This window comes from Cygnus olor, chromosome Z, assembly GCF_009769625.2.
Source record: "Cygnus olor isolate bCygOlo1 chromosome Z, bCygOlo1.pri.v2, whole genome shotgun sequence".
Taxonomy (NCBI): Eukaryota; Metazoa; Chordata; class Aves; order Anseriformes; family Anatidae; genus Cygnus; species Cygnus olor.
The window spans coordinates 39,600,320-39,624,764 of NC_049198.1; the positions used below are offsets into that span (position 1 = coordinate 39,600,320).

A 24,445-nucleotide genomic window follows, 5' to 3' on the forward strand; every position below is an offset into this window, starting at 1 on the left:
CACTGGTCAAGACTCAAAGATGAGCAAAAAATCTTCTGTGCAGAAGACCAGAAGATAACAGAATTTTTCATAGTAAAAACATCGCTTCAGTATTGCCTTTCTACCCAAGTATGGACATTATCCAAGCAGTCATTTTAGGCAGCAAGTGCAGGGTACCTTAAGAAGGAGGTGAACAGCACTGCATGACTTCACTGGGTAGAGCTTCAGTGCATTCTCTTTTTCTGTGCATTTAGTGGGATGAAATTCTTCACAACAGAAACATATCTTGTTTTCACCCACATCCACCTTTAAAAACAAAAAGCACACTTTTAAATTTATTACCTGTTTTACACAACATTTTCAGCTGCATAATACAGAGCCTGTGTTAAAGTTTATCTCAGACAATGCAGACCGGAATACAGGCTTCTAAAATGAAATTTGTACAGTTCAGTATGTCAACAATTCACCCATCATAGAGCTGTATTACACATACCTCTTATTTGAAAGAGCATTACTAATAAGCTCAAGACATTTAAAAACAACTTAAATCTAATCAAAGCTGCAGTGATTACTGAACAATTTTAGTATCCAAGCTCCTGCAATACCTAGCAGCCTGGAAGCTCTTGACCAGTACATAAGCCACATTCTTTGATTCACGGGTATATATTCTGCATCTCTGTGGGACAGAATGGTATCCACAACTGTAATTTCAACCCAATCAAACCAGTAACAGTTACACCTGTACAGCACTGTTTGCAACTTTTGGAGTAATGTCGTTATCTTGGTTTTCAAGTAGAAATTCAACATTGGTGTGCCTTGAGGTAATTGTTTTATTAGCTGTCGAATTCTCTAGAGTCATTGCATCAAAGGTTTTCCACTTACACAAGTCACTTCATGGAGTAATTCATGATTTTCGGAACATCTTTTCACTGTACCCTATGTTTCCAGCCACAGAATGCTCTGAAATTCCTGAAATGTTTAACCACCTTGTCTTGAAGAACACTAACAGTTCTCCATGCTGCTTCAGTAGGTTGATATTGATTCAGTGCTTGTAATCTTGGACTCTCACTGCACTTGGCTGACTGGCATGTTAAGGAACCAACAATAGCTTTCAGTGAAGCAGCAAGTGGATCAAAATAAATAATCAAAAATCTTTCCATTAACCCTTAAGATTTCCTCTGGCCCTTACACATGATCATCTTTATTACTAAGTGATCCTGTATCTTTAAATTTAAATTACTCCACTGTTTCTCATTCAAAAATTCTTCTGCTTCTTATGACACCCATTTGACAAAAATCCTTTGCAATCTGTCCTTTCCTGTGCAGATAGCTTTTTCCTCCAGTAGAAGTGTTCTGAGAACAAAGAATGGTTTATCTACCTTATTTTTTTTCTCATGCCTCTTTCTGTAAGTAACAAACATATATTGTTCTGAACCGGTATGGCAAAACTGCATAAACTCTCACCCACAAATTATACTGACTGGGCTTTTTCAGTTAGCTCATCAGTACCTAGTCATGCTTTTACCAATGATTTATCTTTGTCAGATGACTATAAAAATCCTTTCTGCTAATTCTTAAGTGACTGTTATATTAAAATTTGTGAACAACGCTGGCAAGAGGAATTTTCTAAATATGCCTTTGGGATTTACCTTGCACAGAATCAGCTGTGTCTTCAGATGCTGAAGACAGAGCCCAGCTATCAATGAAGTCAAACAAAACCATTTCTGGGCCAATTATGCTTTCTTAAAACCCTCACAACATACTCTTTTGGGGTCTTTACCCTAGAGAGATTAACAGCTTATGAAGGCTCCAACCACCCCAAAAGCAAATGTTTATAAACACAGATAATAAAAGCACTGTTGTGGATTTCAGTGAGTGTGTTCACAATTCGAGTTGAGTCTAGGCTTGAAAGAGCAAGCTTTTTTTTGTTTGTTTATTTGTTTTTTTACCCCCAACACACTGTAGCTGTATTTTTACCCCCTGACATGCATTACTTGCACCTCAACATTAGCACATTTTGTGAGCCCAACTTGACAGCTGATGCAGCATGCTATGAAGAAATATGTGTAAATCTCTACGTCTGCTCACCAGATCACATCTAGGAACGCTGGACACAAACTGAGCACCTTGACATCCTAGTATAAATCCAGCCAGGTTCAGCAGCACACAGATGACGGACAGCAGAACGAATAGGTTAACCTGAAACAGCAAAGTTAACAGCTGATGGAACAGGATCACAAAACTGATACAAGAAACCTATGGCAGTGCAAATCCCATTCCCAAACTCAAGACTCTCTCCTTCTGGGCAATTTCCAAAACTCCCTGGGACTTCACTGAAGTGCCCCTGGGTGTCTAATCTTAAACCAGATCAATCTTAAAGCAGATTATTACTTTGAACACATTTACTCTCTCTCTCTCAGCTTATCCTGCACTAACTGTGCAGTAATAAAATGCATGCAACTACTGAAAAGCACAGGTAGCTAAAGATTTTCCGGAACCCTCAAAAAAGTTCTATTTCTGATCCAATCAATTTTTAAAAACGCTTTTCTACCCAGACTGTTTTCCAAAAGGTCCTCAAAATTGTCCAACTGCCACGTAACCAGCACCCCAATGAACTAGGGCAAGGCACATAGAAAAGTGCAAAGCATCTTAAAAAGTTTGCAAAACTTCTGAAATCCACGATACAGTAGAATCATTTCATGTCATAGAAATCGTATCATGAAATGGCTTGGGTTGGAAGGGACCTCAAAGATCATCCAGTTCCAACCCCCCTGCCATGGGCAGGGACACCACCCACTAGATCAGGTTGCTCAAAGCCCCATCCAACCCAGTCTTGAACATCTACAAGGGATGGGGCATCCACAGCTTCTCTGGGCAGCCTGTGCCAGGGCCTCACCACTCTCTGAGTGAAGAGTTTTCTCCTAACATCTAATCTAAATTTTCCCCTTTTAGTTTTAAACCATTCCCCCTTGCCCTGTCATTACCTGCCCGTACAAAAAGTTCCTCTCCACCTTTTTCATATGCTCCCTTTAAGTACTGAAAATCTGCAATAAGTTCACCTTAGAGTCTTCTCTTTTCCAGGCTGAACAGCCCCAGCTCTCTCAGCCTTTCTTCATAGGAGAGGTGCTCCATTGCTCTGATCAATTTCATGGGCCTCTTCTGGACCCACTCTACCACCCCCATGTCCTTCTTGTGCTGGGGGCCCAGCCCTGGACGCAGCACTCCAGGTGGGGCCTCACAAGGGCAGAGCAGAGGGGGACAATCACCTCCCTCCACCTGCTGCCCACCCCTCTGTTGATGCAGCCCAGGATGCAGTTGGCCTGCTGGGCTGCAAGCAGGCACTGCTGGCTCATGTCAAGTTTTTTGTCCACCAGAACCCCCAGGTCCTTCTCTGCAGGGCTGCTCTGTGTGAGTTCTTCTCCCAGTCTGCAATCTGTGCTTACATGAGACTGTGTTGATATGGATTTTAAACATATGCAAGAACTTCTCCTGTCCCGATTCATACATGCAAATGTTTTTCCATACTTCTTGAGAGAGACAAGGAAGTTCTTACTATAGGCGAGAAGAATACGTCAGAGATAAATAAAAATAACAGATTCACGCCCCAACACATTTAAATTTTAAGCACTCAGTCCTACAAAGCAAGCATCAGGTCTTTTATGTCCAGAAGAGTCCTTGTTAATAATGATCTGCTCACTCAGATTCCTTTGCATTAGGAAGGGCTTAACTAAAAATGCAAGAGATGACAAAAAGCTGTGGAAGAAAAAGGAGATCGTGATGGACACGGGCTCAGTTCTGCTCCAGGTAATTTTACAGTAGGTCCACCAACAAGACCTCCCCAAACATTCACAAAAACAGTGATACCATTCCAAATAAATTTAGCTGATGTATCATGGTTAGCTACCTAGACATCTGGACCAAAAATAAATCAGAGCCATTGTACCAATTTATGATCCCGTTTACTTAATTTCAGGGAAAAATAACCACTCCTGAATGGCTAAGAGCTGAAGAGCTTTACTGTTCATGCTCATTCCTTAAATTACAACATGTCATCTCTGTACGTTTTACAGAATTGTAACACTACCACATAAGGTAAGTTTCAACCTCAGAAAAAACAACAAACAAAGTAGCTTTTAGTACTTCTCTGAAGTGAATTGTGACTATTGTGTTCTAGACATACTGAGAACAATCAATATTAAGGGGAACAGCATTTTTTTTAAGGGGAACATCTAGTTCTATAAATACGATAAAACCACAGATAAGAGGTTTTTAATGACATGAAGCACTTTGAGTGTCATTTGTCTTTATGTACAGACATTTAAACCACAGACTTTAATCTCTATTTTTAAATTAACTCTCTTCTCAGCACTCAAGTGAATCAATACCTTTTCTTACACTTTTGTCTAGATTATCCAAGTTACCCAAGTCTGTCAGAGTAGTTCTAAGGGTATCTCATGCAAAGAATGTTTTTAATCTACTTTCAACACAAGGCACTGTAAACCAGAAATTAGTCGGTTTCAAAAATAAAAACACAATCTGTTTTTTATTATATGCATAGCCTATTTGTGACTGCAAAATTTAATATACAGAACTTCCCATTAAAGATGCAGAAGATAAAAATAATTCTTCCACATACAACCTAAAACATTACCAGGATCTGAACCATAGTTGATAATACATTTACATCCCTTAGTGGACAGGAATGAGCATTCAGCTCATTTGTCAAGATCTTGTCAAGAGAAAAGACCCTTTTTCTTTCTGCCCCATCACTGGTTAGTATTTTTACAGAATGGCTGAGGTTGGAAGGGACCTCTGGAGGTCATCTGGTACAAGCCTCCTGTTCAAGCAGGGCCACCTACAGATGGCTGCACAGGACCATGTCCAGCTGGGTCTTGAGAGCCTCCATGGATGAACACAACCCCTTCGGGTAACCCGTGTCTGTGTCTGACTATCCTCATAGTACAAAAACATTTGTCCTACATTCTGATGGAATTTCGTATATTGTGACCACTGCCTCAAGTCCTGTCAATGGGCACTACTGAGAAGGGTCTGGCTCCCTTTTCTTTATTCCCTTCCATCAGGTATTTATGCAGATGGAAGCCTCCTCTTCTCCATGCTGAACTGTCCCAGCCCTCTCGGCCTTTCCTCACAGGAGAGGCGCTCCAGTCCCTTCATCTCTTGCTGGCCCTGTGCTGGACATGCTCCGGGATGTCCATGTCTTTCCTGTACTGGGGAGCCCAGAACTGAACCCAGCACTCCAGACAGGTCTCACCAGTGCTGAGTAGAGAGGAAAGATCACCTCCCTTGGACTTGCTGGCAAGTCTCTGACTAACGCAGTCCAGGCTGCCATTGGCCTTCTTTGCCACAACAGCACTTTGCTGGCTCATGGTCAGCTTGTTGTCTGCCAGGACCCCTGGGGATATTCTGCAGAAGGGCTTTCCAGCAGTTCATTCCCCAGCATGTACTGGTGCCTGGGGTCTCTGCAGGGGCAGAACTCTGCATTTTCCCTTGCTAAACTTCGAGATTCCTCTCCACCCATTTCTCCAGCTCTCCAGGTCACTGTTTGGGACGCACCAACACTTGGTGTATCAGACATTCCTCCCCGTTTTGTATAATCTGTGAACTTGCTGAGAGTGCACTCTGTCCCGCTGTCTAGATCATTCATTAAGATATTAAATAGCATTGTTCCCAGTAACCACCCCTAGGGTGCAATGCTGCTGACTGGCCCCTGGCCAGCCTTTGTGTCACTGATCACCACCCTTTGGATCCAGTCATTCATCTAGGTTTCAACCCATCTGGCCGTCTGCGTAACTAACCTGCACCTTGTCAGCTTGCTTTGTAAGATATATTCTCCTGCAGATGCAAATTTAAACACCTTCTCCATCGCTACTCACCTACAAGTAAAAGCAGGTGGTCCACTTTATCCCAGTAAAAGAAGAACCCCTCCATATGTGAATGAGGAGAAAAATATTGCTTCCCTTAGAACGAGCAGTCAAAGGCAGGCAGGCTATTTTAAAAGTTAAAATAGAGGTAACTAGTCTTAACTGCAGTGATAAAAATAGAAACAACTCAAACTATGAGCTTAGTTTGGCCCACTGCCCTTCATCTTTTGAGCATTAGATAGACATGGACTGTGAACAGCTGCAGAAAGTCTTGATGAACATTTATATGAATTAAACTATAGGAAAGCAAAGTGTATTCTAATGTCAGAGACAGTATTTGCTAATCTCTTGCATGCGTGATCTTTTCCACTATCCTGGTTTCAGTTAGGACAGAGTTAATTTTCCTCCTAGTAGCTGGCAGGGTGCTATGTTTTGGATTAGGATGAGAAGAGCGCTGATAACACGCTGATGTTTTAATTGTTGTAGAGCAGTGCTTACACCAAGCCAAGGACTTTTCAGCCTCTCTCTGTCCTGCTAGCGAGCAGGCTAGGGATGCAGCAGGAGCTGGGAGGGGACAGACCCAGGACAGCTGACCCAAACTGGCCAAAGGGGTATTCCATACCATCTGACGTCATGCTGAACAATAGATAGGGGTGGCTAGCCGGGGTGGAGAGGGGGGCCGGCTGCTCGGGGATAGGCTGGGCATCGGTCAACGGGTGGTGAGCAATCACATTGTGCATCACTTATTTCGTACACATTATTACTATTAATACTATTATTATTATTATTATTGTTGTTATTCTTTTCCCTGTCTTAATAAACTGTCTTTATCTCAACTCACAGGCTTCACTTTCCCGTTTCTCTCCCCCATCCCGGAGAGGGAGGGGGGAGGGTGAGTGAACAGCTGTGTGGTGTTTGACTGCCAGCCCGGCTAAACCACAACATCCACCTAAAAAAATCCTCGTGCCTTTTGAGGACCCAGTCTAAATAGTGTCAGCCAACCAACCTAACTCTGCTGAAGTCAGTGGAGTTTTCTCATTAGAGTCAATGGGAGCTCCAGCAGCAGCAGGACAAACTTACACGGTAAGGCCCTGACCTTATAACTCATTCTGTACAGCCAGACTGTGTGCTGTCCTGCTGCTGCCACTGTTGAAGCCAGTATCTAACGCCAGGAGGAATTGCTTTAACATGCACTCACATGACTCACGCATAAGCACGCACTTAAAAAGCGAGTGAAAGAAAAACACTTGCTCTGCACTCATTAACTCTTATACCTGTTTACGTTCTACGTATAGTCTTTATAAGCATCCTTCTAGGAAAAGATAATCCAGTGTATTGATTTTCCATACACACAGCAGTAATAGCAATAACTAGGCATTAATTATATGACCTTACTAATTTTCTATCAGTTTATTTATTGTGCCATGTAGAAACCTGTAATATACCTGTGAACAAAAAAATGACACAGAAGTAGAAGACAAACTACCTCATTTAACAAAAAATTGCCTCATACTTTTAACGCAGCATTAAAACATCCCATATGACTAAGTAAAAGGCTTTTTCAGCATCAAAATAAATGATAACAAAATGAGAAGAAACCTGACTTATGCTACACATAAGGCTTTTTATAGAGTCTCACAACTAAAAGTGTATTTTTTTTCACTGGTGTAGACAGACTTTAAAACCTTTATATGAATGCCATTTCTTGAATTAATGGTGAAGACCTACATGTGGGTCACGACATTAACACTGAGCTGTTTTACTTCTAAAATGCAGAGAAACACGCACCACTACAGTAATTCTCACTGAAACCAAATGACTTTGCCTATTACAAAGCTCATGGCTAGAGACAGATTGTTGTGTTGTTAGGGTCATGATCTGCAGCTTCTGTTCACAGTACTTTCTATTGTTGCTAGCAGAGCTAAAATTTAAGAGTGACAGCTCATGAGGAAGTAAATATATATTTTGGCATAGACATTAAATCTTAGTTAAATCTATGCAATTCAGTCAGTGTGCAGATGTCAAGAAGACAGTAGTTAGCCTTAAAAATCTTGTTTTTTAAAACTGGTTGGGAAACATTTTTCTTCTAATAAAATTTTTCAATTAAATAAAAGGTTTACTAGAAATTTATTCTTCACAATATTTCAAGGTTTTAAATATATACTTGAGTTCCATAAGCTCTTCTGTTTTGCAGTAAAGACCCATCCATTTTTGCCATAAAAATAGAAATATTAACACCTTTGAGCAAAGGAATGTTTCAAACAGAAATTCCAAACCCCCGTGATTACCACAGTTAGGACAGCAGAAGAATACTGAATCACACAGAGCACACAACCTGTACTTTCCAAGTCAAAACCCTACTGTCTTTCATGCAACAGCTGACCACGTCTGTAACAGTGACATAAAAAGAAGAGCTTGCCCACTGTCTGACCAAGGAACCATAAAGTGCTTGAAGCCACTGAAAGCCAGACACACTCACCCCACCTCCATCCACCATGTTAATGTCTGGATGGTGGAGGAAGGGCTCCAGAGCACAGGCAGCCACCACCGAAGCTCTCTGCCCCATGAGCAGCCTGCTTGATTGCTCCGTGCCATGCTCCCCACGGTGCTCCTGCCTCCCATGGGCGACCACAGCCGAACCTTCCTCCAGCAACAGAAACCCAGTACAGAGCAGCTGGAAGAGATGTCCTTAATTCAAAGTCGGCATTAGTTATCTGGGCACAGCGTCAAATCCAAGTGAGTTGGTGTATTGGGTTTACATGGCAAGGTTGTAGTAGCAGGGAGCTGCAAGGGTGGCCTCTGTGAGAAGAATCCAGCAGCTGCCCCATGTCAGATAAGGGCCAGCATCAGCCAGCTCCAAAAGGACTTGTCACTGTCCAGAGCTGAGCCAGTAAGCGATGTTTGTGCTTCCATGAAAGCAGATTGAAGAAAGGGAAAAAACTGCTGGACAACAGCAGCTGGGAGAGAGAAGAGTGAGAAGCAACCCTGCAGACCCCAAGGTCAGTGCAGCAGGAGGGCAGGAGGTGCTCCAGGCACTGCAGCAGAAATTCCCCTGCAGCCTGTGGAGAGGCCCCTGGTGGAGCAGGCTGTCCCCCTGCAGCCCACGGGTCCCACATGGAGCAGATCTCCACGCTGCAGCCCATGGGTGGAGGAGCCCCCGGTGGAGCAGGTGGATGTGGCCTGGAGGAGGCTGCGGCCCATGGAGAGCCCCCGCAGGAGCAGGCCCCGGGCTGGAGCTGCAGCCCGTGGAGAGGAGCCCCCGCAGGAGCAGGGGCTCTGGGGGGAGCTGCCGCCCACTCGTGGGGGACCCGTGCTGGAGCAGTTTGCTCCTGGGGGATGGATGGACCCTGTGGTATGGAGCCATGTGGGAGCAGGGGCAGAGAGTGACCATGAAGGAGCGGCAGAGACAAAGCGTTAGGGACTGACCGCAGACCCCATTCCCCCATTCCGCTGCGCTGCTTGGGGGCAGGATATACAAGAAGGTGGATGGGTGGAAGGTGGTTTTAGTCTGTTTTTATTTATTCACTGCTCTGGCTTGTCAGTAATAGGCAATCAATTTTATTAATCTCCCTATGCTGAGTCTGTTTTGCCCATGACGATAACAGTTGAGTGATCTGCCTGTCTGTGGTGGTGTTACTCAGGTGGGCAGCCGAGTTCTGCCATGGCTGCTCTCTCACTCCCCCTCCTCAAAGGGGAGGGGGGAGAAAATACGATGAAAAGGGCTCAAGGATTGAGATAAGGATGGCGAGATCACTCAGTGATTATTGTCACAGGCAAAACAGAGTAGGGAGACAGTAAGATTTATTGCCTACTACTAACAAGCCAGAGAAGCGAGAAACAAAGGAAAGAAACCAAAAGTACCTTCCCCCCATCTGCCCTCTTCCACCTCCTCCCCCGGAGCGGCGCAGGGGAAAGGGGAATGGGGGCTGCAGTCAGTCCCTAAGACTCCTTCACGGTCACTCTGTGCCCCTGCTCCACATGGGGTCCCTCCCACGGGATGCCGTCCTTCCCGAACTGAGCCTGCGGGGGCTGCCCACAGGCAGCAGCTCTTCAAGACCTGCTCCCACATGGCTCCGTACCACGGGGTCCATCCCCCAGGAGCAAACTGCTCCAGCACGGGTCCCCCACGAGTGGGCGGCAGCTCCCCCCAGAGCCCCTGCTCCTGCGTGGGCTCCTCTCCACGGGCTGCAGCTCCGGCCCGGGGCCTGCTCCTGTGGGGGCTCTCCATGGGCCGCAGCCTCCTCCAGGCCACATCCACCTGCTCCACCGGGGGCTCCTCCACCCATGGGCTGCAGCGTGGAGCTCTGCTCCATGTGGGACCCGTGGGCTGCAGGGGGACAGCCTGCTCCACCAGGGGCCTCTCCCTTCACAGGCCGCAGGGGAACTGCTGCTGTGTGCCTGGAGCACCTCCTGCCCTCCTGCTGCACTGACCTTGGTGCCTGCAGGGCTGGTGCTCACTCCTCTCACTCTCCCAGCTGCTGTTCTGCAGCAGGTTTTTTTTTCCCCTTCTTCAATCTGCTCTCACAGAGGCGCAAACAACATCACTTACTGGCTTGGCTCTGGCCATCGGCAAGGCCCTGATCTAACACGGGGCAGCTTCTAGATTCTTCTCACAGAAGTCACCCCTATGGCCCCCTGCTGCCAAAACCCTGCCTCATAAATCCACTACACTGTCCTTACCTGAACCCTTTCCATCACATTTTCTCCCCCTGTACCTTTGAGGAGGGGACATTAGAGGGTGGTTGTGGTGGAGGTCAGCTGCCCAGCTGGCTAAAACCACCACCACAGTTGGCTTGGTGTGAACCAGTGCAGCAGCAAGGACCGAGGTTACCACAGCGAGCACGGCCTGTCAGAGACGTGAGCTGCTCTTAATGTGTATGCAAATAAACAAGCAACGAGGAATCAGTATGCTTTTTGAAAAAAGCTAGGTTCCTTCAGTTGAAAGTAAGATTTACAGGCGTGATGATGGAAGGATTTTCGGAGTAGACGGGAAGAAACCAGCTTCTCTGCAGGCAGAAAATTGCATGCAGCCCTGAACCACTGACAGCCAATATCCAAACAACTTAAGGAAGAAAAAAAAAATCCCTTTCCCCATAAACACATTCAGGCAGGCACACACAGGAGAAAGCTTCTCCTCAAGAAGAAAAATCCGCTTCAGAGCACAAGTGCAATAAGCTGACTTCCGCAGTGGCTTGACAACTGATACCCAGGAGAGAAAACCCTCAGACAACCACAGGCAAGGTAAGATTTCAGAGCCAGGGCTTCTCAGCTGCTCTGCCACTGAAAGCCATGCTGGCCCTGCAAGAATGTCCTTCGAAGGAGCCGATTACAATGCAATTTTGCCTCACAGCACCCTGACTCTGCAACCTGTTATTCACTCCTCACCTTCCATTGCTCTGCTACAGCCACCCCTCTCTGGACTGACTGGAGGCCCACCATCGCCTGCAACTGACAGCTTTCTCCACCCTCTTCCAAGCACAGCAGTGACCGATACACAGCCACCCCCTCTGCCACCTCCTCTCCCAGCACCCCTGCCAAGCCTTCGCGGGGAGACAGAGGGGAAATCTTTGTAAGCAAAGGCACTGCCTTTTCATCGGAGGAACCAGACAGCAAAGGAGATGTAGGCAAATGGATGCACTCCCACAGGTTTTTCAGGCTCTGAAATCCCTTGTCAGAATAGCAAACAGGCTCCTTCTAGAAAGGCTTGGTATGCTTTAAAGGGGGTGAAGAAAAGTGTGAATTCCATCATAAAGTCCCTTAAAAACTGCAAACTGACAATAAAAATAAGGTAACATGAGAAGTCTCAAGAAACACCCTGTTCCTACTGCAAGCTCATCTGAGGAACGACACCTCCTTAAAGACATTCTGCAGCACCCACCCGGCATTCAGCTTAAGTGTCAGCTCCAGAAATGAGGGAGGGATAAATGATGGAGCTCAACTGCAGCCTCATCTGAGGCTCTCAGAGCACACAAAGACAAATTAAAATCTGTATGTAATTACTCAACTTGGGCTAGAAACAAAATGATTTTGGGGGGTTGAATGCATATGAAGGATTCTAGAGGGTACTTGGAATGCGTAGTTATACGAAATTATGAAAGCTAGTTGAGCAACTGACAACAGCTCTGCATAAGAAGAAAGAGGCCTGTCCTTATGAACAGAAGAGCATTTGTAGATTAAGACATAACCAGAGATGAAAAAGGATAATGACCACTGCTAGTCCCACAAACTTTATGCTGTAACTGTTGAGCACAGTCCAAAGGCTCTTCATGAACGCATCCAAACGCTAATATAAATTGCAGCACTGCAAAACATGGTAATTCATACCACATGCCCAGAATAATCCTCACCTCCTCAGATTTCAGGCATGGGGCTAGCACAGGTACCCAATATGCCCAATATCCAGGTTCTGCTGGATTTTGTAAAACCACCTTCATGTGAAATCAATCCTTTCTGCATTGCTTATTTGCCGCATAAAGTTATTTCTATACCTGGCACCTGCCTAAGTTAAGGCCTGTCAGGAGGACAGACGTGTGATCACTGCAGCCTTCGCGCCTGGGACACGGCTCTGGGCTATTTCTGAACAGGCAAAGAGATCAGGGACCCAGTCCAAGCCTGGTGAGAGGAACCCATGACAAGTGTATTTGCAAGGCGTAAGTACAAGAGGCTTGCGTAAGGAGCAAAAAGGAGAGGGCAGTCACTGCTGGAAACAAAATCTGTTTTAGCTCTGAATGCATTTTCTGGTCTTATTTATGAATGTTCTAACTCTAAGCCATTCTGTACAATGACTGTCATTACTTAGGTCTTTAGGAAACCTGCTTTTACAACTTACACAGCAACTCAAAACTCCCAAGAGAAAATGTTCAGGTTACAAGAGGATGGGTATATTAGAAATTTAGCCCAAAATGAGTTTGCTCATAGAAACTAATATTCTTTACTTGATAGGCCATAGCTAGTTCATTCAATGCAAGACTCCCTTTGAAAGTTAGTTTCTTCTTGTTAATTTTTATTTTTACTGAAGCCCTGTGAACTGTTTAGTGCTGGTTTCCCTTTTTTGTATTTTATTATCTGACTTTCAAAAATCTTCTACAAAACATACATAAAATTAAGGGCAAAAAATAGGTTCACAATATCATATACTCATAGAACAATTGCAATTGAAGGGACATCTGGAAGTCTCCAGCATATCCTCCTGCTCAGCACAGGGTCAGCTATGAGATCAGAGCAGGTTGCTCAAGGCTTTAATCGGTCTCATCTCAGAAACTCCCCATCTGCTGCACAACATCCCCGGGCAATTTGTTCTTGCCTGCTCGACCTTCCTAAGATCAGTGGAAACAAATGAAAGGATCAGAAAGAGTTTGCTACTTCTGTATTTCAGTAAGACGAGAAGGGCCCACAAAGTTTATACTAAGAAGGCCTTAAAGAAAAAAAGGAAACTACAGCAACAAGAAACAGCACAGAACACATGTAATATAGAAAAAGGTGACACCCTGCAAGCCTCAGGCATTTTGAGAGAGATGGCGCTTACATTTATTTTCATAAAAGCATGGTTCTTCCAGACTGGGTGCCCCAGAGACCAGGCTCCTCCTTGTATCCACAGGACCAGCATAAAGACTTGTTCTGCTCCTGTTGTGCTAAATAATGCATCACTAAGACACCACAGTTCGTCCACAGCTCGCTTCTCTGATCCTTGGTACCTCCTACCGATGACAATGTGGATACCTCACACATCCCAAAGAAGAGTTGCATAAAAACAAAACAATTGCTTTGTCCTGGAAACAGTCTTGAGAAGTGACGATATGGTTTAAAAAAAAAAAAAAAAAAAGGAAAAGAAAGAAGAAAAAGCACCTTCAAATGCTTTTTTCAAATCCCATCTCTGAAATGTTGAGAGCTACAGAGCTTTAGATTTCACTTACAAATAGAAACAGCTTGCACACCCTGCACATTGATTTACTTCTCTCAGAACATTGTAATGTCAACTGTATTTGAAACAGTAACGCTGGATACTACAAGGCACCAATGCTTAGGTTAGACCTCAAACCTGCTATCAGACACTGGCAAAGGACAAATGAGCAAAGCTTTCAAACCAACTGCCTTATTTCAGCTCAAGCAGCACTGCCTCAGAGAGCTGAATTATTTATACTAAACTAGTATTTTCTTATACCTACAGAAACACAGAAAGTGCTTTGTAAACAACACGAGCACATCCTCCAGACATGGTCTACTCCTGCCCGTAACAGAGACTCCTAGAGGGAACTTAGCCTTTTGCGGGCTTTGACTTCTCCCTCAATAATTATGGCTCTACAATCTGAAAAAAGAGACTCAATAGTATAGTCTATGTTTTCAAGGAGAAAGAAGTGGATTTTTTTTTAAACTAATGACTATTAAATCCCAAGTATCTTCTGATGCTTAGGTCTTTATACCCTTACAACAAGTTTTAATCCGTGCTTACCAGAAGTATCATTGGCCTCTTCCATGTTGTTAAGCCTATGATTCCAGATAAGATTACCTATAACATTAAAAAAACAGTATTACCAAGAAGTCTACAACTGTTCAGAAAATGCCATTTATGTATTCATTGCTGCTCTGACGAAAGGTCCTTTGGAGTGCTAGAGCAATGCTGGGATGATGTGAAGATGCACTTTAAAGCAGAGACTCAGAGCCTGTGCTGATGAGGTTCTTCACTCCTAAGTTTATCCTGTGAAATAATACAATCAGAACTGACACTTTCATCTACTACTTTCTTGTGTTTTCCACCCAGAAAACATCCACGGTGGCAAAAAGTTACAGCAGCAACTCCCACCTCATCAACTGCCAAAATATTGCTTTCAGCCGAGGACGTGTTTTCCTGAAACATGGCACAGCAAATCTAAAAACTGTCTACGCTGTCCCCGTCCATGGTCACCCACTTCCATCAGCTCATGAGGTGTCCACAACAGCCCCTTCATGCCGCTTCCCTCCTGCTGCTCTGCCCGCTTCTGACCTTTCCAGTGAACCTTTGGTTACCCCATTAACTTGATGTGACCGATCTGATCTAGCGTAACACTCATATATGACTTAGCTGAAACACCTCGTGTTATCACTGCCAGTGTTGCAAAACCACATACATAACTCTGCAGTTTCATAACTATTTTTTGAATTCTCTGAGTGCACAATAGTCACATAGTTTTAAAACTGAGCGCATCAATACTGATGCGAATTGGGGCTTTGGCTTAAGGACAGCAAGGCTGATTTCAGTACACTTGTTAAAGCTTTACGGTGCACGAAAACAAAGCCTTCCTCAAAGTTTTCCTGACCTGCACTTAACCAGTGCATCGCAATCAGGATGTCGCATCTGAAAAGGAAAAAGCAGACACATCCTCAATTCCAGCTCTCAGCTGCCTCCTACCTTTCCAACTTGCTGCTGGGCTAAATTTTTTCACTCATGCTGTTGCACCTGAAAGGCATTCCCGGTAATTTTTCGAGACCGAACACGTTATTCTTTCAGAGCATTAAGAAAGCGAAGTTTGTTGCTGTTATTAAAGCAATTGGACTTTCCCACTCCGCGCGTGTGTTTTTAAAACCCTTTGAGAGCACGAGCATAGGTTAAACAGCTTACACAGACGTGAATAGGCTCGTTTGGAAACCAGGTAACTGTCCGGAGAGACACCAAACCGGCACCGGGACGGGCTGGGTCCCCGTCCCCCGGTTAGGGCTGCCACGCTTCAGGGACGAGCACGGCACCTCGCTCAGGAGCTCCCCAGCCCACCCCCGGCACTTACCGAGGAGCCGGCCCAGAAGGGGCAGGCGTTCTTCACCTGCGGGGCGCCGCTCAGCGACAGCGCCCCGAAGCTCAGCGCCACCATGCAGCAGCCCAGGACGAGCTGCAGCAGCCCCAGCGACAGCAGCGGCCGGGCCGGCAGCAGCTCGGAGCCCGGCGCCGGGGCCGGTGCCTGGACCGGGGCCGGGGGGCGGCGGGCGGGCGGTGAGCGGGCGGCGGGGCGCGGCGGGGGGCCGCCGACGCCGGGCCGGCAGCAGCGGGAGCGGAGCGGCGGCAGCGAGGGGTCGGCGGCGGGCAGCGAGCCCGGCACCGGAGCCGCCGCCGAGGCGGCCGCCGCTGCTGGAGGGGCGGCGGAGAGCCCCGGCACCGGGCAGCAGGAGCCCGGCAGCACCACCGGCAGCGACATCGGGCACAGCCGCCCCCCGCCGCCGCCTGGGCCGAGCCGAGCCGAGCCGGGCCGGGCCGGGCCGGCGCCCGCCCCCCTGTGCCAGCCCACCCGGGCGCCGACTTCCTGTGGCTCTGCCCGGCCCGCCCCGGGCCGCGGGGTGTCGGTGGTGGCCTCCGTCCTGTCCCCGCCTGGTTCCCCCCGGGGGTGGGGAGCTGGGTGCGGCGGGGGCTTGTCGTTGTGCTCCGCGGCTGGAAGTGGGCCGGGAGAGGAAGCTCCGGGGTTTCGTTCAGCCGGGTGTGCTGCTGCTTTCCTTATCGGCCCGTGTGGTTGTGTACCTGTTGGGCTTGTCTGGACATGAACTCAAAAAAAAACAAAACACGGAGAATCTCAGTTGTGAAAAACAGCTTTTAGTACTGCAGGAAAATAAGCCGTGTTAAAGGGGTCGGCTCATACGACATAGGCAACGTATGTTGTGGTAATCACAGAAACAGGGTTGGAAAAGACCTCCAAGATCATCTGGTCCAACCATCGCCCTACCACCACTGTCACCCACTAAACCATGTCCCTAAGCAACACGTCCAACCTTTCCTTGAACACCCCCAGGGACGGTGACTCCACCACCTCCCTGGGCAACCCGTCCCAATGCCTGACTGCTCTTTCTGAGAAGAAACGTCTCCTAATTTCTAACCTGAACCTCCCCTGGCATAACTTGAGGCCATTCCCTCTAGTCCTATCACGAGTTACCCGCGAGAAGAAGCCGACCCCCAGCTCCCCATGCCTTCCTGCACATTAGAGATGGTGCTTTTGGAATTAAACACTTTGTACATTTCTGTTGATTTTCTACCTAAATATTCAGGACTAGGAGAACTCCTTACCAAGAAGAGTCACCCACCACCCCGGACCACCCTCTTCCCATGAAGACCTCACAAATAAACTTATACACCAGGCTTTATGGACCAGGGTTTGGAGCAATAGGTTTTAGTGCCCAAGACTGTGTAAGTGGGCTGTCTGAGTGCTACTGCCATCATGTATGATTATATGCCCTTTCACTCTGTCATTAGTCAGTAAACGTATAATTTCAGTCATCTATGTGAGACTAAAGGCTATCATAGAGACGCTTACTGCTAACTTACCTGACTGTTTATAAGATTTTGCCTTTTATGTGGTTAAATGAAAACAGAATTACACATAGCGTATGTTGAAGGCTTACTAATACTGAGCCCCTGGTAAATGCTACATCCATGCATTTCAGGGCTTCAGAGTAGATGCCCTAATGCTACCGTGTCAAACCCACGAAACACAGTCAAAAATAAAAGATGCTGCAGCAGGAGAGAGACCTTAGCCTTATCCAATGAGCATCTTACTTAAAAAAATAAAATCAGTATCCGCAGTTCATCATGTGAATGGAATCTTGTACATCTTGCCATTTATTTCCAGTTTGTTTAAACATGCTTTTCTTTTTAAGTTTCATAAGTTCAGGCTGGAAAAGGCACTTACAACAAAAAGTTATTTTCCGTCTAAACCAAGAAGTTATTACTTCATGTCTCAAAAATGCAAACCTAGAATGTTTTCATCCACCTCACGTGCTATAGGGTCTCTGTCTTCTCGATGTGCACATTGTTTTCTTTGTAGACTTTTACTGTCTTAAGTTGGGAAATAGAAAAGAATATGTAGATCCTTTTTCATCATGTTCCGTGCCACTCCAAGTAGCTGAAACTCCAAAGAAGAAGAGGGCTGAACTAAAACAGACACATTTTACATGGTGGTCACATTTTAATCCAAATCAGGAATGTCTGTGTTTATTGCTGAGATGTGGTGGGACAGCTTGCACAACTAAGTTATCCAAATAAATACTGGATGGGCCAACCAGGGGGTACGCACAGCGGGTGATATGCAGCGGAACCTGCTGCTCTCTGGCAAGGAAGAACTGTCTGGGAATGCATTAGCAATGACAGATTTTGTAGTAGTGGAGGTCAGGTTCCTCAGGAGAATGCAGGAGGCAGGAAGTATCAAAGCACAGACCCTGGGCAGTAGGAGAGTAGATTGGCAATCTATCTTTGACCTTGACCATGAGTTTTTTTATATGTCCATCTCAAGCATCTGGCAGTGTCTGCTGATAAACGACAGGCTCTTCTGCATCAGAGCTCATCTGCCATGTCACCTCCTAAATTCTTATCATCATTAATTAAGTATTGGTAGCATTTCTTATAACTAGGACATTATGTGTGATAACTTTGCTTCTTTTATTTATTTTGAAGCAAGAACATTTTCTACCAGGACACCTGTAACAAGGCTATTTTTTCTGCCTGGTGTTTCTGAAGAAAATTGTCTGCTTTTCTGTAGAGTTGATCTTTTTACTCATTGTAGCCTGGCACATACTATTCTGAGGAAGTAATGTGTGTCATCAACCCCAAGACATAAAACGATGTCTAGTATAATGCACTGTACCAGCCTTTGTGCTTTTAATAGTGAGAGTCCATGGCAATGTTTATTTCTGCTTACACACAGGCAAACAGAGATGTTCAAATGAGATGGAGAAATCATCTTCATGCCATATAAAAAATAAGAATTTTATTAAATAAAAAGAGTGGAAAGAAGTCATACAGCTATAAAATAAATTTCTATAAAGTTTTTGTTTTTCTTTAAATAACACATCTAAGCAAGAATTTGCTGACTTTATTCATAAGCAGATGATAAACATGCAGATAAACTGACTTTTATAAAATCATAATGTGCCCCACAGTTGTCCCTTCTTTGTTTAGTTAATGCACTATTTTAAGATCCCATATATTTTTCAAAAATAAACACAGTCAAGTAAAGTTACAAAGTATATTTGAGTTCATGAGATTTTATACTTCAAGTGTCTGAAAAACAGTAAGCTTTTGTTTATAACCTGTCATGGATGAATGTATCCCTGAGTATGCCACATTAGAACACAGTTCACTGAAAATGATTTTAGAGATAACAGATTATTTTATATGATTTATAATCTTTAAAATCCATCCCTTTAACAATGGCAAAAAAAGAAAAAAAAAAAAAAAGATGCTATCTTCAATAATGCTGAAGTATCTAAAAGAAAGTTAATAACCATGTATAAAGATCATATGTTAGATTTGAAATGGTTCTGCTTGCCAGCCCTTCAAGGGTCTTCACCAAAGATCTTACAAATCTGTTTGAAATGCGTAAATATTTTACATACACTTCAATAGGGGTCCATGCTAGCTGCTTTTAAAATTATGACTGTTGCACCCAGTTTTCAGCATTGTAGCTTCTCTGGGTCTCTGTTGAGGATTGCACTGACAAGTAGTGACGTTCGGGTTGTTATATTATTAGACAAGGAAATCCGGATGCTTCTTCAGAAAAGCCATGAAGACAGAGCACTACTAATTTTGGAGGACCACATTCAGAAGAAGAGACCCAAACTTTCTGAAATGTAGAAATAAGAAAACTCAAAAACGGCAAGCAGCAAAACCAGGAGCATGTCTTTGTCTTTAAATACTGAAACATCCTTTTGAATACCTTAGCAGTTGTTTTCTGTTGTTGCCTCAGCCACATGGTAATAACAGTTAACAGCAACCTGCGTGTGGCAGCAATACGGGATTTCAGATGCTAAGAGTTTTCTGCAGAAGACTGTATCAGGACCTTGGTCTTTGCTGTCTGCATTAAGCATCCCTGAAAGCCATTATCAAAAGGCGCATTGTATATCTTACTCTTCTGATCTCTCGACTGAGAAAAACCTTCAGAAATTCATGCCTTTATTAAAAAATAAATAAAAATAAATGCATCAGTAGCTCTTCCCAGCTCTGGTTTGTTGTTTTTTTTTGGGGGGGTAGGGGCAGATGGGAAAGGAAGCAAAACAACTCAGAGGTCAGTTTTATGAAAACAACTCAGAAGCCAGAGAAAATGGAGTTGTCCTATTCTTATGATTCAGGATAAGATTTAAACCTCTTTTATAGCCATCAAGGAGTTGGAGACAATTATTGTGATGACTTTTTTCAGGGTAATTAAAGAAGTTTCCCATATTCACCCCAGGTTCTGATCTTGCTGCTTCCTGGATTGAATAACTGCTACCTGCATGCTAAATTTCGGAGAATGCAGTCATTGAAATTATCCATCAGTGAGAAGATGCCATCTGAGTCTGACCTTCACAGAAACCAAAAGGGGCATACACAGTCCCAAGCTGTAACTTGGTAGGTTTGGAGAGAGAGCAACTGTCACCTGCTAACTAGGCTGGTTATCCATCTTTCTTCTCAGTGCAACTTAAACACTCTGAGTCTTCGAAAATATTTGTATTGTGCTTCATGAGACACAAGGAGCATGTTATTCAAATACAGACATCAAGACAAGGTGCTTTGCGAGTGCAGCGTAAGAGCTGCAGCCAGATTTCATCCACTGAACAGAGAGAAAACAAGCTGTATTTAAAATGACCCTTTCTGCTAACGGGGTTTCTATATCCATGAAGTATAGTTGTCACAGGAAGGGAAAGAAGAGCTTCTTCCACAACTGAACCAGGAGCTTGATCAGTTGGACCTTTTTGCCCTGATCTCCCTTTTCTCTGTTGACAGAGTCACCTTGATCCCCCTGTCCTACACACTCAAATAGCAGTGCTGGGCTAAAAATAGAGGGCAGCTTTTCTGTCTTTTCCCAGAGAGGACTCCGCTGGGTCTCCTGTCTCTGCAGAGGCTCTGGGGCATTCCTGCCACACACTCAGCCCAGGGTCGATGTTTTCACAATCAGGGAAAGCAACTAAGAGCTGTTCTATGAAGTGGTAAAAAAGCACAGTGCTAAATCTTCTACCTCCTACCACAACAAAGCATTTCAACGTCTTTTGTTAAGTGCACCATCAACTTGTTTAATCTTTTCTTCAAGCTAATGTTCTGTGACTAGGCAGAACATTACAAATGAGGTCACAGCTAGAAGAATCGTAACATGTTTGGTATGTTTTTGTTCTGTTTTCATACACCCTAATATTGTCTGTTTGTGTGATGCATCAGATGCAAACTTCTGCATCATCAGGCATTCTGTATTATGGGGGAAAAAAAATCTAATTAAGTTGAGGAAACAGCAATTTCTTATCAAACATAAAATCCCTCTTTCCTTATCACTTTGTCCAGACTATCACTGATCTTGTTGCAGCTGCTGCTGCAGAAGAGATGCAGTACTAGTTGAGATACAATCTCTGCCCAAATATTTCTCTGAGCAACTGTCTCCAGAGGACAAACATTATGCAGCTCCACCGTTCAGATGACAAGAACACATTACTATCATAAAATTAAGGACATTCTTAGGACTTACATGAGAACAGATGGATGCTTCCTTTTGGAATAAATTGTATCAGATATCAGTTATTGATTATACTGTATTGATAATCCTAAACTTCACTGTAAAACTGATTTGTTGATTACGGATAAGGAGGATATCTCAGCATTTCTCCATTCAGAGATTAATGTTCAAACATTATTTGACTGGTGGACAATTTGGTGGATAAGGAATTGTCTAAATGGCTCCACCCAGAAAATGGTGGTCAATGGCTCCGTGGAGCCGTGGTGGAGTCGTGGTGGAGGACGGTGATGAACTGCATCCCGGGCTGCATCAAAAGTGACCAGCAGGTGGAGGGAGGTGATTGTGCCCCTCTGCTCTGCCCTCGTGAGGCCCCACCAGGAGTGCTGCATCCAGGGGCCCCCAGCACAAGAAGGATGTGGGGCTGTTAGAGTGGGTCCAGAGGAGGGCCATGAAAGTCATCAGAGGGCTGGAGCACCTCTCCTGTGAAGAACAGTTCAGAGAGCTGGGGATGTTCAGAGAAAACCTGGAGATGGGTTGAAGAGAAGGCTTCAGGGAGATCACATTGTGGCCTTCCAGTACCTAAAAGGAGGCTTGTAGAAAGATGTAGAGCAACTTTTTGTTCAGGCAGATAATGACAGGACAAGGGGGAATGGTTTTAAACTAAAAGAGATGAGATTCAGATTAGGTGTTTGAGGAAATTCTTCACTCGGAGGGTGGTGAGGCACTGGCACAGGTTGTCCAGAGAAGCTGTGGATGCCCCATCCCTGGAGGTGTTCAAGGCCAGGCTGGATGGGGCTTTGGGCAGCCTGGTCTGGTGGGAGGTGTCCCTGCCCATGACAGGGGGTTGGAACTCTTTTTAAGGTCCCTTCGAAACCAAGCCATTCTATGATCATCTATTATGTGTTAATTGCTTCATATTTAATATACATATTCCTCAAATACAGTTTTAATTGCAGTGCAAGTTAAACATTTAGTTTCTAGTGTAACTTTGCAATGAGATTTATGACCTTGAACAAACTATGAGCAGCTAATTCATCTTACTTTAAATAATAGTACTGAACATAATCCATTCATGCCAATTAAATACCCGTCAATACCAATTAAAACCATACAAAATAAATATTTCTAAAGCAAGAGCAATCTATCCAATGACATGTTGAGACACATATGATAGAAAACATCAATACATTCTTCAAAGTCTTTCAAAGTCTGTCTTCAACTCAAACATAAGCTTATGCCAGCTTAAAAGAGACCATGGCCTCTACCAGTGTTTCTCTAGAAGCAGAAACAAACAAACAAACAAAAAAATGCATTATGCATATCATATAAGCATTTTCTAGCCACTCAGAAATGATACTTGAAACCAGCTCTCTCGCTTCCTTTTCCTAGTTTAGGTAAATATCCACAAGTCAGCTCAACATCTGTACTGTTTCTTTGTCTAGACAAGGCCTGGCTGCTCCGTGCTGGGGGGGGGGGGGAGGTGGCTGATGTCCTGTGGCCACCTGCTCAGCAGTGACAGAGCAGTCTCAGTTCCTCAGCAGTCTGGCACAGGTGGAAATGGGAATCTGGGCACTCCTGAGCAGAGGAGAAGCACACTCAGGGATGACAGCTGAAGAAGTAAAGTCAGCAAAAATTGCATGTGCTGTTCCTGTGAGGGATTACAGTCCCAGTCATACTCACCTAGCCTTAGATAAATCATACGAGTAAGCATTCAGAGAATTTATATCCCTCATAGCTGGGTGAAAGGAGTGCAGGCTCTGTGGTGTGAGGGGATGGCCGCTTTGTGGTGGGGATGAGTAGAGAATAGTCAGAGAGCAGTGAGTGACTTTTTATGGCCTTAAGATAGTGTCATATGAAGTTTGCTAATGCTGTTTACTACTAGTATCAATAGTATTAGTAGTAATAGTACTATTTGTTAGTACGATTATAGTTTATTTATTAATTAGATCATATTAAACAACTCATTTACATAAGCATAATTGTCTGGTGGTATGTGTGCTTAATGGGAGGATTATAAAGAACTGTGTTCCTACACAGGTGTGGTTAGCTGGATCCCTCTGTTAGACAACTGCAGCTCATAACTAAGTGCGTTTAGAGTGACTCATTAGGTGAAATAGTTATCAGCTACTGATGTCTGTATCTCCAGATACTGAATCTCCATTATTACTGGGACCCCTACAAAGAGGTGGAAGTGTAGAGTATGTGGTAGATAGAAAGATCTAGGACAATGGTTTATAAAGGAGGGATATGACATTCTGCACTAGGGTATTGAATGTGTAGAAGAAAACTGTACTGACCCCATGGCAATTTGGTCAGAGTTTGAGAGATGGAAAAATCAGACTAAGCTGAAGAAAGGAAAAGGCAAGTTGGGAGTACATTGTTTACTTGGAAGTTGCCCATGCTCAGTGGTAGATTAAGAGACAAACCAGGTAAAATCTTGTTGTTAGAAGCTGAGAAAGAATATCTTAGCCAAAGCAATGCAACTCATACAAGCAGAAATAGCCAACTGGAAGCACAATATTAATAGAGTAAATTAAATTACAACCTAAAGTCTTTGCCAAAGTTCTGCAGTGATGGTGGTCCTACTGAAGAGCCACTCCTGAAGAGAACAGAGGCCATGTGGACTACAGATTGTGGGGTCTTCGCTGTCCATACAGGGGAAACCCTTCTGGGGCCACTCCTGAGAGCCTGGAGATGATCACATCTGAGCAGTTCATTACCACTACAAGGGTACACAGTGGGTATTAGGCACACACTACTTATGAAGCCCTGGACCCTAGCTTGTCTCTCATGGCAGGGTTTGAGGAATTGAGACTCTGGGTGCAGGGGATGCTGACACAACCTGCAGGGCTGTAGTCTGCCTCTGCAGGACACCTTGCCCTCATATAATTCCTTATTTTCAATTTCTTATCAGTTGAAGAAATTGAATGCTTCTCACCCCATTCCTGTTTTGTCATGAAAATAATTGCTAATAAACTCCTATAGTTCATAAGAAATCATCATCAAGAGCACTAGTCCATCTCATGTCTTTGGATTCCTATTGTTCTTCTCAAACTGTGTGTTTTGACTAGTCTTAGTTTCAGCAGAACGTCTTTGGGCAGCATACCAGGTTTACAGAAGTCGCTGTCACCTGGATCTGCTAATCTGGGCTGCTGG

At 44.6% G+C, this 24,445-nt stretch overlaps 1 protein-coding gene across 1 annotated transcript in view; it reads right to left on the minus strand.

The window, feature by feature from the left end:
* Positions 1–16,039, minus strand: part of FAM189A2 (family with sequence similarity 189 member A2) — a 30,608-nt gene extending 14,569 nt beyond the window's left edge. Inside the window, exons 1-4 of the mRNA XM_040541491.1 lie at positions 15,620–16,039; positions 14,311–14,367; positions 2,068–2,178; positions 157–285 (exon numbers count right to left, since the gene is read on the minus strand). Coding sequence (XP_040397425.1) covers positions 157–285; positions 2,068–2,178; positions 14,311–14,367; positions 15,620–16,024 — 702 coding nt within the window. The 5' untranslated portion in view covers positions 16,025–16,039. The remainder of the gene's footprint in view (positions 1–156; positions 286–2,067; positions 2,179–14,310; positions 14,368–15,619) is intronic.
* Between the last annotated feature and the right edge of the window lie 8,406 nt (positions 16,040–24,445).